At 44.3% G+C, this 17,098-nt stretch overlaps 1 protein-coding gene across 1 annotated transcript in view; it reads right to left on the bottom strand.

Annotated features, from left to right (window-relative positions):
• Window positions 1-328: 328 nt before the first annotated feature.
• T265_12542 (hypothetical protein) overlaps window positions 329-17,098 on the bottom strand; it is a gene marked incomplete at both ends in the record, with an annotated part of 63,399 nt that continues 46,629 nt past the window's right edge. The window contains 15 exon segments of the mRNA XM_009164266.1: window positions 329-679; window positions 2,786-3,209; window positions 3,434-3,538; window positions 3,653-3,817; window positions 3,914-4,069; window positions 5,908-6,286; window positions 6,292-6,378; window positions 7,333-7,511; window positions 7,554-7,626; window positions 8,096-8,392; window positions 10,564-10,707; window positions 11,930-12,169; window positions 13,686-14,191; window positions 16,237-16,354; window positions 16,660-16,796. Coding sequence (XP_009162530.1) covers window positions 583-679; window positions 2,786-3,209; window positions 3,434-3,538; window positions 3,653-3,817; window positions 3,914-4,069; window positions 5,908-6,286; window positions 6,292-6,378; window positions 7,333-7,511; window positions 7,554-7,626; window positions 8,096-8,392; window positions 10,564-10,707; window positions 11,930-12,169; window positions 13,686-14,191; window positions 16,237-16,354; window positions 16,660-16,796 — 3,107 coding nt within the window.

Raw genomic sequence — 17,098 nt, 5'->3', positions numbered from 1 at the left:
CATGTTGGGTAAGTAGGCACGTCAGTCCAGAACAATCATCCCTTGCGAGCGGCGAGGGGGCAAGCGGATCTCGCTAATACCTAATACAGGATGAGAGTGGACCAGATCTAAAGTAGTTGAGCTCTCTATTCGGGGATGACAATCGCACGCTATGCTATGACTAAGAAGGCTAGCCGTTGAGTCTCCCAGGGAGTGATACATTGCCGAGGGTTTGCTGAGGAAAAGATCTTTCGGGAAAGCACCAACTTTATGCGATGAGAACCCGATACGGATCTGAGCTACCCTCAAGCAGCCACATTATTTCGGACCTATTTCGAGAGAAGACCATTGTCCATTAACGATTTACTCATATCACGGGTATTCACGAGATGAAGAGTGACAGCCTCAAGAAGTGCAGATACAAAAGAGACAACAAATGTGGGTGCACAAAAACACGATAAGTCAAAAAGAGGAATGTGTTGATATGATCACAAAAATGAACGAAAGTAACCACACTGCTTGGGAATGGGAACCCAAAACAAATGCTCATCAGTAGGCCGAGGACATATACCATAGCTATCACGGCGGCAAAACTGTCGGGAACTAGTCGGAGTAGCGCTCTTGAAACTCATGGTGCCAACGACTGAAGTCCAGGTAGAAGACGACCAGTGAACCAGTTGCGAGACCAACCAACAGGAATCTGAGAAAACCGAAAAAATAGTCGGTGAATTCGAAGTCACACGAGGAGTGCTTGTGATGTATCAAAACGTAGGTACCAGTATCTACATGTAAACTGCGACAAATCAAGCTGGACTAGGTTTTAAATCAGGTGACTGTTGACCTGCTCACCGAACTTCGCAATTTGTTTGAAAACCTTTCGTCATCAATTTTTGGGGACATCATCAGTTTACGGTTGCTATGCTCTGAACTTCGAAAAAGTTTCAGTCAGCGCAATTTACTCCACGCAATTCGCTCGACGGATAAGCCTGAACAACAAATGTCCTCCTCATCCAGAAAAAAAGAACCAGTGATTTACTACAAACCAGTTAGTACCTGGATGAAGCAACACAGGTTGGTGCTGCTACGCCATGATCCTTGAAAAAATAAACAACCGTGTGCTGGTACTTCCGGTACAGATTGACTTAATCCCCGATAGTGCAATTCACCCGCGGATGATCACAAGGTTCAACTGGTTCAACACAATTTCTAGTTCAGAAGCTAGTCGATGCCTTCCACAAGCTACATCCATTCTAACCTGAGCCAGTCCGCTCAGTGCATACACCGATCACAGGTAGTTGAATTTAGATTAGGAAACAAGGGAGATATCCAGGCCTTTCGTGAACAGTCAGTGGCAACATCAATGAAAAATCACCACATCGATACATACTGCTAACCAGGTACTGCAGTAGCACATCAAATTAAATGGGACAAAGTCGACAAACAGACAGAGGAGTGCTACGACCTACAATAAATTTGGTTCAGTGTGTTATTCCGCGATGTAGTGGTGTGGGTAAGAATAAATGTTGGTAGGGTAGCTCAAAGCAGTTTCCGTATGAATCTGACCCAATAGCGCTGGAAGACCCACTCGGAGTTAGCTCTATGCTGACTGAACCCACTGGTCTGGGTGGACCGAAGAGGTCAGGTTCAAAATCGCCAACTGATGACCCAAGTTTTTCAAGCAAGGTAGATGCCACATTGAACACGTCGAGTAGACGGGCAATCAGCACCACACACCGCCGACCAATAACAAGTGAAAGGCAAATAAAATAGTCAATGAGAACAGTATTTTGGAGAAATTTTCCCGTTGGTATTACCACGGTGAGGGTGTGGAATAACCTGTAGTCGAGTGGACATAAGGTAGCAACTACAAAGAAAGAACGAGAAATATGGGATCAGCCGAGAAACCGATTAAAAACGTGCATATTGGGTCACAGTTCTTCCGAAAGAAACAAAGCATGTTGAACAGAAACCCCAAGACCTAACAAGTAGTCGAGATGTGCTGGGTCTCGACCGGTTAAGAGGCAAGTAGCTCATAACGAGAAGGTGAGATGAGACGAGTGAAAGCAGTAGGTATTTTGCAGTTTTGGTGCACAAGATGACCATTAATTGTGGGACATTCATTTGGTGAAAACATACATCGCTGGTGACCTTCATACTGAGTTTTGTAGGTCCTGGCCGTAGTACCCAGTAAAAAAAACAGCCTACAGGATTGTTGAAAATATTGTAAAAGCAAACAGGTTGCAAACTGGGTTTGGCTGTGTGCGGCATTGTGTTGTATTGTGGCTAAGTGATGCGTGAAAACTGAAGTTACTTGAACTGGAAAACGAGGCAGTCAAGCTCATGGTTCCATGAAGCGACCATGAGAGGAGTTTGAGTTAAACAACCGAGGAGTATAGTAGTATCTGAAATGATCAGTAAACTGTAAAGTTTCTATCAGGATATGACGTCACTCGGTACCAGACGTGTTAGTGTGTTGCCCAATGAATTGGCGCTTCCTGACTTTTCGAGAAACAACTCTCACTGTTCTTTCGTCAATGGTCAACGACGTTCGGATTTTAAGATTTTGTCCTATTAAGCTAGAAATGACGCCTTTCAAGACTGGAATACCCAGAAATTCGAAGACAAGGGTAAATCATTGTAGATCGGCTAACTTGGTTTCTTGTAATCCCCTTCGGGAATAGATTCAGATGCATGGATCCTAAATGAAGCAACATAGAAATTGCAAGTAGTGAGCATCAAAGCGATTCTGTAGGATTCAGCAGTATCAATCTGTCAGATAGACAGGAACATTAGCGTAAGGACGTACCGTTGTGCTTTCGCGGCAGTGAGGGACCGGATCGGAGCATCGCAACGGGGAAATGTGTGAATCGGAGCCAAACTATGACTATGCAGTACCCAAACGACCCCGTCACTACCTGCAACCAACAAATAGCGTCCACAGGTACTGAACACAACAGCAGTTAGTTCATAGTTTGTGACCGCCGCCAAATGGTTTAGATCACTGGATTTGATTAGCTTGCCATTCAGAGTGTACAAATTCAAAGTAGTGGAGCCAATTTGGACCAGCAGATAGCCCTCACGATGATAGGATGCAAGACGAATCGGAGGACGGGCACTGATGGAAAGAGGAGTGTTCTCTGAGTTGTCCGGTTGTGGATTGTTGACAGGAGATAGTGTCACCAACTGACGAAGCAATTTACCTCGGGTGGTGTGCAAGAGGCAAGTTCCGGCTGTTAAAGATAAGGGAAGGCGTGTTATATCCACAGGGATCACAAAAAGCGTGAGATGGAGAGAAACGCATTTCGCTCGAGAAAGCATATTAAACCAGAATATCTGATTCGTCCTTGGTTTTCGGAAAACATAATCGCGACCAGCAGAACTGAAAATTAGGAAACAATAAAATCCTAGTGTCGCCGTTACCCTAGCAGATTTGAGAACAGAGGTGAAGGCATACCTTTAGATCCACTAATAATCAGTCCCAATTCGGCAGAAACACTGACGGATGTTACTTCCGTTTCATGTCCAATAATTGTAACCAAAGCTGATGCATGGCCATTAGCTGTTACAAAAGAAGGAAACAGTGGGAAGGAAAGAGGGATAACTTCAAGTGGTACCAGAGAATCGACGTATATCATCGATATAGAACAAAACGTTACTGTTTTTATAGAACTACCTCGGTCGCCCAGAACAGCGAGGCGGCGTGTGTTGTAGATCCACAGTTTTACGGTACAATCGCGGCTTCCAGTAGCCAGGTAGCAATGATCACCGGGTTGACATTCGGAGTGGGAAATGCAGGTGACGATATCAAAATGGCCGTAGACTGCTTGAATAAAGTGAGCTAAAACGGTGGAAAACAAAATGTTTCAAGTAGAAAGAGAAAGGTCAAGGTACGAGATTCGTCTTGTTGTGTGTTAGCAAAGGGTTGACAACTTACCAGTTTCCATAGAGTATAGTCGGAATGAGGAATCGTCGTAACCGCATACAAGCAACACCCGGTTATCCAGGATCGTCGCAAACTGCTGGTTTTGGACTTCGAGATTGAGATCAAAATTCTCACCAAGACAGTGACCATGCGGTGAAATGTGTTGAGCTACAAACCAAATGAGAGTAGGGCTGTCAACTACTGAGGGATAAGTTTTTGGCTTTTGTGCAGACGATTTTCAATTGGCATGCCTCAAAATGAATCGGACAAAAAGCACGTATCCATATGTGCAAGAAAGCGATCATCCATTACTGCATCTTTGGAGTAGCTGCAGATACTATGAAGTAAGATACCCAAGGTTACTATGTTCGAAAAGCCCGGGAAAGTGGCTAGATTTAGTTTCGGAGCGGTATACAAAACATGTGAAGCGAAAACTAAAACAATCTCAGGTGAGGAAGTGTGAATGACCAATTTTTACTCATCAGTGTACCGACTGCCCACGACATGATTAAGATGGATAATACTCGGCTTTTGTGGCACAAGCTACTAAACAGGTCTGTGGTCCGAAAACAACCCCGCATCATCATCGACTGCATGACATCAGTGTGCAACACCGATGTTTCACTTCCGCACAACCATGATTTATTTGAAAGGCTTATTGTGAAGAAAAGAACAACGGTGGACGGAGAAGGGACTTAGTGCTAGCCTACTACAATCATTCCGATGTGCCTACTTCTGCAAGCACTCATTCATTCTGGATAGAAGCTGACAACAAGGACGCCATTGACATCGGTTGGCAGTGATATCTTGTAGTGTCTCCAACCAGGCGCAGTGGGGATCACGCGGTCCCCATCCTGGAAGGTGAGTAGCACCGACAGCACCCAAACGTTTCTTAATCTCTTTTACGTGAAGAGGTGGCCACCTCTCTGCTTCTGCCACTCTGAATTTGACACGGAAAACAGTACTCTCTTCGGCAAACGACGGTTCGGCATACGCAATACACGGCATAACAAACCAGCTTCTATTGCTGGACACATTCTTCGATGGAGGTCCCGATTGGACAACCGAAAACTTCTTTTTAATTGCCCCAGCGAACTTCCCGACACCAAACCACACGAGCAATGGTCCTGAGACAAAGATTGCCGAGCATCTGAAGACGTCTCAGTCTCAATACAACTTACAAGGTAAGTGAGACGCTCCACAACTTCGAGTGTCTCTCCCTGGATTGTAAGTGGCCTGTTCAATGACTGCACGTCCTCCAGCGTGATCGAACCAATTTGCTGTTTATGTATAAGAGTGAGCGACCTGAGAATATTTATACGCTTCATTCGAGTGACTCGGCAGCGATACACTGGAACGACGCAGCTGAGCCATATAACAAAGACTGACATAACTGGCATTGATTCGATTTGTTTGAATTCGACTACTAAGACACTCAAAGATGGAATCTGAACGACCAGCGGGTGATGCTAGAAAGGTTAGGTCAGGCTATAAATGATTTCATTAGCATCGCACTGGTACAGAACATGGGCTAATCATTTCATGTCCACTTGAGGAGCCACCATAAGGGTAAAAACACCGAGTGAACGAGGTTACTGTGGGCTGACCTCAAGTATTCCAGCCGAAATTCGCCCAAATACTAAGAGAACGACTAGGTGGTTAGTAGAGACTTCGTCTAGACCCATAACTATCAATCAAAGGCTTCACCCATTAGGTTTTCCTGGCAGACAGTGAGGGCACAAAGGCGTATAGGCTACACTAGATTTTGAAAACTAGGGCGTGCAGGAGCTAGCTCAAGAGACTAATGCTGGTGCGTTACAGGATGTGAACTAACAAACTGGCGCAGTATTGGTGAACTTTAATCACTACCACAAGCATTTTTAATATGCAGCTAGCCGGTTGCGACTTTCAGAATTATCACCATAAGGAATCTCTAAATCTCACTTTGGCACTCACGATTTAATATACGTGGTTATTAGGAGCATACAACACAAAAATGAACTCACAGGAGGGCAAGTCATTTGACAATAAGTAGGAAATATGAGTTTCCAAAGGTGTACCGCCATGTGTGACTGCTCCTAACTCCTCAGTGCGGTGGGAGGACTTTCTGGTTGGTTCGTCAGTTGCACTGGTTGAAGAAGGCGCACGATTTTCGGAGTCATCTACGGCGTTACTGACTTTCCCAGAGGAACTTGACGTTACCTCAGTCTCCGCAGATGAAGACGATGATTTCGAAGGACGAATAGGAAGCGCGCGGGCTAGGTTGTGGATACAAGAGATAGTGAAGTTATTGAAACGATGAAAGAATAACACGAGGGATCTAATAAGTACTGTGATCAGACAAACTGGAGTAATAAATGAGTTGAGAGCCTTGTGAACCATATACTTACAACCAATCGGGGAACGAATAACAGGTGCGGAACGGGTAATGTCAAAAATGGTGGTGGAAGCTTGCACGAGTCAAACAAACAAACAAACTAGGTGTTGTACTAGATGTCTGTGGGACAGGCACGTCCGAATAAGTACGACAGAGAAACACCAATGCTGAAAGAGTCGTTTAGTTTGCAACATAGAGGACATCAGTTAGGGCGCATCCTGGTGCTTAGATGGGAAACAAATCCTAAGATGTATGTATTCGAGGTTGCCTCGAATCCCTGTGTTGTTTGTGAGTAGCCATCAGACCTTGCAAATTTGATACGGCATCACTTTGTTTAGCTTTACTTTCTGATACGGGTATTCCGATGCCAAGGGAGGACGAAAATTGTGCAACCTGGGTTTTCCTCTGACCTCAATACCTAAGCATTGTCAGCTATGTCGGGGGTTATTGGAGTCCGAGTAGCACAACGTAGAGTAAAAAGCTTATAATTCAAATATCACAGTTTTGAAAGTGCAATCAAACAATGTTCCACTCTCACTGATTGGATGCCTTTTAATGGAAATGTATCGATAAACACAACTTCTCACCTGCCCAACCAAACGAACATACACACGTGCCATTAAGGAAATCGACAAGAGACAGCTTCGCCTCACAAAAGATGAAGTCAAACACGCAGAAACCAAGGTAAACTGGAAAATTGTGGAATAAGTGGGTTATTGATCTACTGTATATTCTCAACGATTTACTACAAATCCCTAACATCCACAAAGTCATATGACTGCATGATATGGTACATCCGGAAGTTGGCAATAGGATGGAGACTGACTTATACTGAGTAGGAACAAAAAGCAAAAAGCGTACAGACTGAGTGCGATGCAGACAACCAATATGAAAAATCCAGTGCACGTACCAGATTGATAGGCATTGTCTACAAAATAAAAAAGATGGGAACGTAGTAAGTTGACAAGATTAAGTACAGAGTCTCACTGTAGTGAAGCTTCAATAAAAAGGGATATGCCTAGCTGATCCCATAAAAGTTAACGCAGCCACACACTCTGAAAAAAAACGGATAGACGATGAGTTGCCAAACCATCACCTTGGAACAGTAAGAAAAGCTATTCTGGGATAAAACAAGGACATGGCTGTGGTTCGAACACGAATATACTGACCGGAAGGTCGGTGGTTCGAACCTGGCCTCTGCACCTCGACTTCTCCTGTCTCGACTTGAGCAACCTGGTAGTATTCAAGCCCTCATGCTTCCTTCTGGCGGCATACCAGTTAGGCAGTGAAAGGATGCTACAGCTGAACGATTTCTTTTGTCAAGCATATTAGTAATTGACACAAAATTCTAAAGGCAAATAAATCTACGTGAAAGGGACATCACAATTTCACACACAAGTCCAGCTTCCCTCGGTAAACTCTTCCAGCCATAAACAACAGCTCAATTGCTGAGTTACAAAAAGGACGAAAGACGTATGGCTGGTATTTCCGGAACCGTCTTGGTAACTGCGCGCACAACGCAAGAAACTACCGAGGACCGATGAACTGCCAAGCCGTAAGCTTTGCTTTACTACGGGTAGTTCGTCTGGGAAGACTAGCCGTCTAGGTGAACGTTGCAAACTGCCGATACGCCACAGCTGCCAGAGTGACATGAAGTTTGTTGGAAATACGATATAAATGGCGCATATCCACTGCTGCCCAGCTTCTGTTCAATAGGCTCTCTTCCGTCGAACACCGGATGTGCACCGAGTGGACTCTCATCAGAGAGATGTCACTAGACGGTGTTCAAGAAAGTTCAGGAAATCTAACTTATACACACCTGCTGATGCACTGTTCCACCGAGTTAAAACAGCCGTCCGACTTGCGGTTACTGTGAGGACCGATGGGAACGGCAAACTTGACAAGTCCGTGTGGCAACTGATGAACATAACGGGAGAATTCGAGTAGAACTTGAAAACCGTGCAGAAGTCCGATCGCAACTGACTAAACATCAGAGGATCTATGTGCAGAGCGGAATTGCGATGGGGATGCGGTGTTCTCAGCAATTGAGCTGGCGTTTGACCGAATCCATGAATCTGGTCTTCTACCGCCTTGATCAAGACCGGATCAGTTATCTGGAACGGAAAACATTCAGTAAGAGATCCGGGTCATGGGACAGACGAAACAATACACATTCCTGATCCAGTTAATTAGCTATAAATTAAGCGGCAATTCTACTCATATTCGGGAATTCCGCTTCAATCAGTTCACTGCGCTAGGATAGCCCGATAAAGATCTCAAATGACGCAACCAACCCATGGTAACCTCCCTGTTTTTGTTAGAACACCACCCATGTTAACTGGCCACAGGTAAATTATGTACCAAGAGATCAAAATGATTGATTTTTCCCAGTCTGCATGCTGGTATTCACTGAGGTGGAATCGGAGATGTTAAGTGAAATTTCGTATTGGACTGTCGAGGTTTTCAGCGGCCTTGTGTGAAATGTGTTGCGTCCAGATAGTGATAACGCATTTTATGACGTTGAGTATAACGTCACGACTATAAACGTTCTACAACCTCGGCCTACCAAGGTTTACCACACTACTAGGTGTATATTATATAACATCCGACTGTGTGGTAAATGAGCAGCCTTGAGGACCTATGGGGTGACCGTAATTACGTCTCCGGTGGATAATTTGCTGCTGTCCAACTAGTATGGGACCCTCAGCCAAGAGGTGCGCACAGTACGGTTTTTGGGGTATGCACAGCGGTCGCTTCTCAAATAAGGTAACATGCCGCACCAGCTGACATTATGGAGACCAAATAGAGCCGATAACAATGAAACCAGCACTACAATGTCTAGCCGAAAACAATATCTCAAGAGTGCAGGTTACAGAAGATTTAGAAGGTATATTCATTCACTTAGGGGGAAAGGAGTTCTTCATTTGGTATTTTGGCAATAAATGTCTCAGAGTTAAGATGCAAATGTGACACTTGTCAAACAAAGGTAAGCATGCAAGCTTCCATAATTTCGGTACACCTTATGTTGTTTTTCGATCCATCGAGAGACTACAGTGAACAGAGTGCAACGTTAAGTTTAATAAACCACACCAACGTTATTGGTTTGTGACTATGATATACCACTAGCACAATTCCATAGATTGCTCGTGAGCGGCAAGCACGGTTCTCAGCGTTCAACTCAAGAGTGGGTTTATCGTGTGTTTGCATCTTCATCCGCTACATATACACACTCAGTAACGTGTAGCTACTTGCCGAGTATCTAGCTGCAACTCAACTGTTTGAAGATACCGTCACGACAGCATCTTAAGACGACATAGTGAATAACCAACAGATTTGTCCGTAAAGCCTGCTAGTTCTGCAAGCTCTTAGGCATTCATGCATTAGTAATCTGGTGTTAACTACCAATTTCATTATGATGAACGAAGGATTGGTTGAACGATTGATCTGTGCGTTTGACTCTCTAGTTGTCCCGTTGGTTCACTAACAGCATTTTCAAAACGCTACAACACCAAACACCGTCATCAAAGGTTTGAGAAGATACTTTCAAAAACGCGACTTGCTGCTTGGAGGGCTATAGAGGCTTGGCTAATGGGAAGGCAGCATTTGGTTCATAATGGCATCGCCCCGAGGCACGCGAACGCGATAGTCAGATAAGTGGGGGAAGCAATAAAAATGCCGATATTTCCACCCATGATACGCTTGTTATGACAGAAAATCCTTACACACATCTTTAAATGTACTCGAAAACGAGGCGACAGATAGTAACTCCGTGGAATAGCTTGGGTTCACGGTTTACTAGCAGCGCTCAAGGATATAAGAGCAGCAAGGAGATCGGTATAGCTATTCGGATTTCCTCAGATCCTCTGCAGACGTAAGGTAGCTTTCTTATCGAAATACGGAGCTTGAAACCAAAGGTAAGAACCCGGTTATGAAAGGAACTTGGTGCGAAAATCATAATGCACAGCAGACTACTGATACACTGTTCAAAGTTCAAATCGAGTAGGCAAGTCAAACCGAGTAGTACTTTTCTGATAACCAGAGGTTAGGGCTTGAACGTAATCCGCATGACTCAAAGAAATTGCTGGTTAAATGTGCTGTTGAGAACCTTCAAACCAGCCGTACTTAAGATTTTGAAAGTTCCATTAGGTGTGGTTAGATGAATTACACACAGACTACTATTACGAGCTGGTCGGCTTTTCGGAAGAGTAGTTTAATCGTGAAATTCGAGTGGAATTCTTTCACCGAAGATGGAAAACTTCGCTAGCATATTTCAGTGGAAACTTACCTTGCTCCAATCAACGCTTCCCTCATAGGTAAGGTAGTGAAACACATTAGTTGCTGCAACGGCCTCCGCTCCCCTTTGTTTATAGCCAAATATGAGATCAATCCAGTGGTGTAGCTGACAAGATACCAATTCTGATTCCAGCGCCTGAATGGAAGAGAAAGGTGATTAGAAAGAGGGATCGTCACCTGATCGATAGAGCACGGGTTAGAAGGCATTGACCATAAGGCGACCATCCAGTGACACTCGCGATGACCGTCCGGAGGTTTATTCTTACTTGTCTTAGCGGAGTAATTGTCCGATTAACCAGCTGTCACGTGGTGCTCACTACATGCCTCTCACTTTACGTGTTTCCAGTCTGACCCTATCGCCAAACCCATCCACGCACTGATCCATATTTCCGCTTATATTTGCTCCCCTCGATTAACTGTTTTTCATGCAGCTGGTCTGGCTGAGAAGGGACAGTTAGAAAAGTGCTCACTCTGGTGACTGATAAGGTAGACCTTACCAAATAGATCCACCTGAAGTTCCCGACAAAGCGAAAACGGTAACTTCAACGTCACTGGAGGTAAACAAGAAGTTACGATCAAGAAGTTAGACAAAGCCGGTTTGGCCTTAAGTTTTGCGTTACTGATCGACAAAAATAACAGCAGTTTCCTGCCTAGGCAGTTACTTAACAACTGAAAGCACTAAGAGACTTGAAAGCATAAAACAACAAGTAGTTGTAATGGGAAAACAGGGTTCAATATCGTACAGACATAATACTCATAAGGTTGCTAGAAACTTTACGACAATACCCGACGGTTTCCGCCCTTCTTGGGTCCCATCAAGTAGGCGCAGTCGCCCAATTTCCGCTAACCCTATGTTCTACTTGAAACCAAATTGCACTGAATTCGACTTATGCACTCACCTGAATATCAATTTGGTTTTAACGGAAGACTCAACTGGAGCCCAGTGGAGTCCCCCGTTTATGATGTTCTGAAACATAAGGTGGCCTGGTGCAACACATGTAGTTGATTAGGAACAGGATAGATGAGAGAATCAGCTGGGTTCTTGTCAAAGTCAAACTGGTATGCAGATGAGGGTACAAAGGTCCAATATCCCTCTGTAGCAAAGAGATTTCTCGCGTTTAAATGGCCTTTACGTGCAGACCTGAGTCGAGCTTTCACTAGAGTCCATCAGCTGCGCAGTACGAAGAAGAAGGTAACCATCGTCTAAAATTTGTCCATTTGGAATGGGACATACACAAGGTAGTCCATCACCCCACCAGTTAGGGGTGGAAGGGCCAAGGGCATAAAACCATGAAAGTGAAGATAAATCAGCGTTCGAATGTGCGTCGGTTATCCGTGTAACGTGTTGCCAATCTTACCTGCCGATGTATTCGAACAAACTCCTCCGGAGTGGAAGCCCACGGTGGTAGAGTTACCACTCCAATATCCTCCCCGTCCTCCGTGGTCCCAAGAGTCAGACCATTCGGATTTTCGAACATTTCAGGCAGGTAGAAAAACTCGGGTATTAGTTCTTTGACATCCGAAGTATTCCTTCGACAGTTATCCCATGTCCGACCAACAGAAAAGAATGTCCTGTCCGGATGGTCAAACTTTCCGCTCTAGTTAATGAAAGAGAACAGTAACTGAGCGTTTTTGGAACAAATTGATGCAGGAACACATAACACAATCACTACAAACACAAAGACCAAAGTACGAACTGTCATCAAGTTGCGAGAGAATCATGAAATCTGCTGGTGTGGCGCGGGAGGTTCACATAAGGCCATGCAGTTTTCCTTCAACAGCCTTGCTCAGCCCCAGTGGGTAAATGGCCTATTCGGAACAAGTAACGTAGCTAACTTGATGAATGGTGATGTAGTCAACATCAGACTGTTGGCAGGTTAGGTACAAACACAGTACCAAAGGTGGCTGGAAGTGCCAAGTTTATCCCATGATACTTCAAACACAAAATCCTTGGACGGCCCGCTGAGAAGAACAAACTTACAATCACAACTCACAACTCCCACAACTAAGCATGAGAATGCAGCACCATAACTTCCGAAAAAACAGACTTTGCAGAGAAGTCATATTCACCTGTGGGCTTGTTGAGAAAGGCAGGTGGAATCACGTGACGAGCGTAAACATGGAAAAATAAGTAACTGGAAAAAATAGCTCACAAAACGGAGTAAGGTGGAAGCAACTCTATTCTACCACATAAAGACCAACCCGACTCAGATCTCTTTTGTCATTCCTACAGGTCTTTATAGGAGAACATGATTGTAGTTGTAAACGAAGCCATGCTCCATACAGATAATCTGTGGCGTCGGTTCAACTACACATGAAGCGAAAGTCGATGCAGACGGTACCAAACACATGATGGCATACTATAAAGTAAGAAAAATGAATCATCCGGAGTTTACTAGATGCAAAGGAATCTAACTAAAGTGTTTCCTACAAGAACAACTAAAGTAAGTATCAGGTCAATTGTAACTGGAAGACGGCGATGATGCGAGTCAGTAGATGCATAAGCGTTCGTTTCTCGAGGTTAGTTAAAAACACGCTACTTTACAATGGTAAATCAGTACAGTAAGTGGTTCAGATCGCCCGGCAGAAGGTAAAGCATTGGCAACCACTGGCAATTTTTGAAGAGTTTTGCGTAAAGGTCGGACGCCTTCGGTAAAACCTTGTAAGCACTTTTAACAACCCAGGAGCAGGTTGTGCACGATGATGCACTAATGAAAGAATTGGTCGAAATTACGAACAGCTTTAGTCAAATAAACTGCAACTCCAAGTCATTCTCACTAGGAGTCCACAGCTCACGGCGCTCCAACAAAGTCACCTGTTTCTCATTCAGTCTAGTGACTTAATAAGATCAGTGGTTTTCTCACATAAATAGGGAGGGGGCGGTGCGCCGGTATCGACGGCCTAATTCGACATACGGGTTCACAAAAATACTTGAATCGGTGCACTAGGCCAGTAAAGACGGCGGAAAATTCGGTCATGATTTGTGAAGGGCTACTATTGGTTATCACGCCGTAGATCGCCTCTAGCTACGCGCTGTGCGATCAACAAGTAAAGAATACGTCAGAGGGACCGGAAAATTGACATATGAACATAGAAAAAAAAGAATCGGCTTACTTGAAGATGGAGGAACAGAGTAGTAAATGGTTCGATACGTAGCAAATAACCAAGCACAAAGGCTGCTGTGCTGTAATGTGTGCCGTAATGAAACGGCGGCTGGGAGTCATCGTCCCATGTCGCATACCGTTCGTCAAAATAGGCCTTCCGTTTCGGATCCAGAGCACCAATTGGCTTCGATAGGTCACGATAGTTTGTCGGTTCGTTGAGGTCCAACTGTTCACTTGTGTAGTTAGACAAAATCCATGGGAATATTGGATACTGGTTCATATCATTATAAGTTCGTCCAGAGATCGTATTCAAATACATCAAATAATCGAAGTTGGATACTTCCCGACATTGCCAACGCTGCGTCATATTGGACTGTTGAAAAAGACGTCGCGGGCTGTCTAGACTGACAGTCCGAGCACGCGGCAGTCCGTACTTGGATCCAACACCAACGGGAGGAAGCACGTTAACAACACGCTTCAAGGTATCAGCATCTTCGAACGCCAGAAACACGGAGTCTGTAAATGTGATCGACAAGTTGCGCATTCAGGTTACAAATTCTCAAAACCCACCGGCGAGCACAGAGAACTATAAGAATGATAAACGCACAGCTACAAACCCCAATACTGAGAAGAACGCGATGGCAAAAAGAGAAAGCGCCAAGGCCGAAAGGTAAGCGAAACAAGGGAAGCTTTCGAAGCAACAGTGAAAAAATTCCATTAATGCCACTTACTGTCAGGAAAGTTCGTGGTTCGAACCCAACCGCTGCATCTCGACTGCTCTTGTCTAGACTTGGAAAACCTAACAGTATCTCAGACCTCGTGTTTCCTTCGGCTGGCATGATAGCTAGGCGCCGAGTGTCAATTAGAATGCGTCCACTTCGTCCGAATCTACAGCGGGTTGGAGCTAGTCAAACAGCAGTTCCAACCAGATAAGGGCTCATCGACAGACAGAAAAGGACCTCTATAAGTATAGTTCCAACAACTCAAAAACTTCGTGCAAACGCCATCTCTCAAATCCGAGAACAAAGCGCAGTAGAAAAGTACGTGGGTACGCTATCAACTACGAAGAAGCTTATCGGTTTCCGCTAAAAGACAAGGGATATAATACACAGTCCACACAATCTCTTGCATGTTGCGTTCCCGACAGTCCCTATAAAAAGTCATCATAAAAGTCACTATAAAAAGAGATAACATCAACCTCCAGGTTTAGAGAAGTTGTTTTTGAAAGCAGAGATAACAGAACACGATATGGAGCCAGTTTCAGTCCAGTGTGGGAAGTATGGTGAGCACAGCACATAATCGCATTTCGACTTCGATTTTGAAGAACTCTCTGTGGACTAATATCAGTAGGAAACACAGGGTAAGCAAGAATTTGAGGTATGGTAATCCTCTGATGAATACAAACAGGGCAGGAGAAAAAACAAGCCGCGGGATGATTTTATTTCGTCGAAACTCATTGGCCTTGTAATCTGTCCCTTGTACCGCTTTACACGACGGAGGGGAGGCCTGCTCCTGAAGATAACGAATCCGAACAATGAAGGCATGTTCTGACCCAGAGAAACTCGACAGTTTCCTCTTGTTGGGAAAACATTTAGATAGCCAACAGATAGGCTATTTTGACGTTGTTTAACTATTCACGAATGTACGACCCAAACAGATGATTGGTAACATTGACGAACAATGGGAGGGTATCTCAATGAAATCCCCACTCTGTCTTCGTAACGCGTAAATTTGCTCGTGTCACCACAGGTTTTTCGACTATTAACACCCAGCTCGGACCCTCAAATGGGCAGTTCGATTGGTCACATTGACGAACAATGGGAGGGTGTCTTAATGAAAGTCCCACCCTGTCCTCCTAACGCGTAAAATTGCTCATGTGCTACCATAGGTTTTTCGACCATTGGCACCCAGCTCGGACCCTCAAATGGGCAGTTGCAAGTATTAATGCTGAAGTTTCGATCATTATTCTGGAATCTGACGTGGTTGTGCGGCTATTGCAGTGAGTCAGCGGGTGTTTTACCAATGACAAAGTCGCTACTAACCAGAATGACGACAGCAAAACAACGGTTACATTCAGGCTACCCGGACGATTAGGACCAGGCTACTTTAAATTACAGTACACAGTCTTTGTTGCTGTGGGTACGGATAAGCAAATCCATCAATCTAATGAACTGTTTTCTGATTTTACAGTGTATGCGCCACCGACTGATCGGGCGAGCACGTGCTGTCTTATGTTGTTCTACCTAGGCCAGCCGATCAGTCAAAATTTCTGAATAATGGTGGACGCTTGAGTAATATCCAATCACACTGCGGTAATGCAGTTCAGTGGCTTTCCTTTTCTCATGCAAGTGCACTGTCTGATCCGAATCCGGAGAAGAGACATTTTTACGCCCATAGCTGTGGTTTATTTCTAATGACGAAAACCACTAAGTCGACAGTGCTTGAGACTGGTGCGTCAGACAAACTAGCTGAATTGCGATTATAGCCTCATGTCAGCATGCATCGCAAAATATCGGAAGAAGAACAGGCAACAGAGGTTACTTCACCACCCGCTAACTTACTTCGACAGGTTACAAATAGTTCAATCGCTATCGTACGGTGTAAGTAGCGACGACCAAAGACGGCCTGGATTTCGGAGAACAACCATCTCGTGCGAGCGGGCTCGACATACACAAGCACCTAGTGACAATAAAAGGTAGGGCATGGGTAGCACAATGAAAACGTGGACTGAACAAAACGCTTGTAGAGAAGTTCGCCTTAATTGCCAACAGCTAGGCTGGCCAATAACCGGGCATCAAGTGTTACAATTGACAAAACCCATCAAATTCCAGGCAGAGTTAGAAACAGTTGGCACTGAAGAATCATTAGCGGAGAGTAGAAAAATGTCCCAAAATAAAAGTAACAATAATATTGAAAAATAATAAAAACAAAGCGTTGCACAGCAGTATAACATTGGCACGAACGGTAGAGGGGGTGAAACTCACGTCTTTATCCAAATTCTGATTATGAGGATTGCTCGGATCACGCTCGAAACGTAGATCAGACTTAGAGACTGACAAAGTTCCACGAATACTGATTCCGAAAGATACCATAACGCAAGGCACGGAGAACAGAATCGTATCTTAAAACATAGGTAGAAGAGGTGAAAAAATAGTATTCTATAAAATGTATAATGCTTTAGGTAAAAAGAGATTAACAAATTAGGCTGAGAAACTCTAGTTCTTGGGAACACCGTTCGTTGTAGAGAGATTAAAGAGATTAGTTACCCTTTGTTATTATTCATGATTGATGTTTGCCATTAAAAGTAAGTAGATTAGAAATAGCGGTTAGGATTTATTAGCAATGAGCAGAATTGTAGTACAACATAGGTTAGGAAAGCAACTCTTGATCAGATCGCTCGGCACAAGCAAAGCAAACAAGTAT

This window comes from Opisthorchis viverrini (genome assembly GCF_000715545.1).
Source record: "Opisthorchis viverrini unplaced genomic scaffold opera_v5_4, whole genome shotgun sequence".
Taxonomy (NCBI): Eukaryota; Metazoa; Platyhelminthes; class Trematoda; order Opisthorchiida; family Opisthorchiidae; genus Opisthorchis; species Opisthorchis viverrini.
The sequence above is the reverse complement of the archived record's forward strand: the minus strand, read 5'-3'. Positions and strand labels throughout refer to the sequence as shown.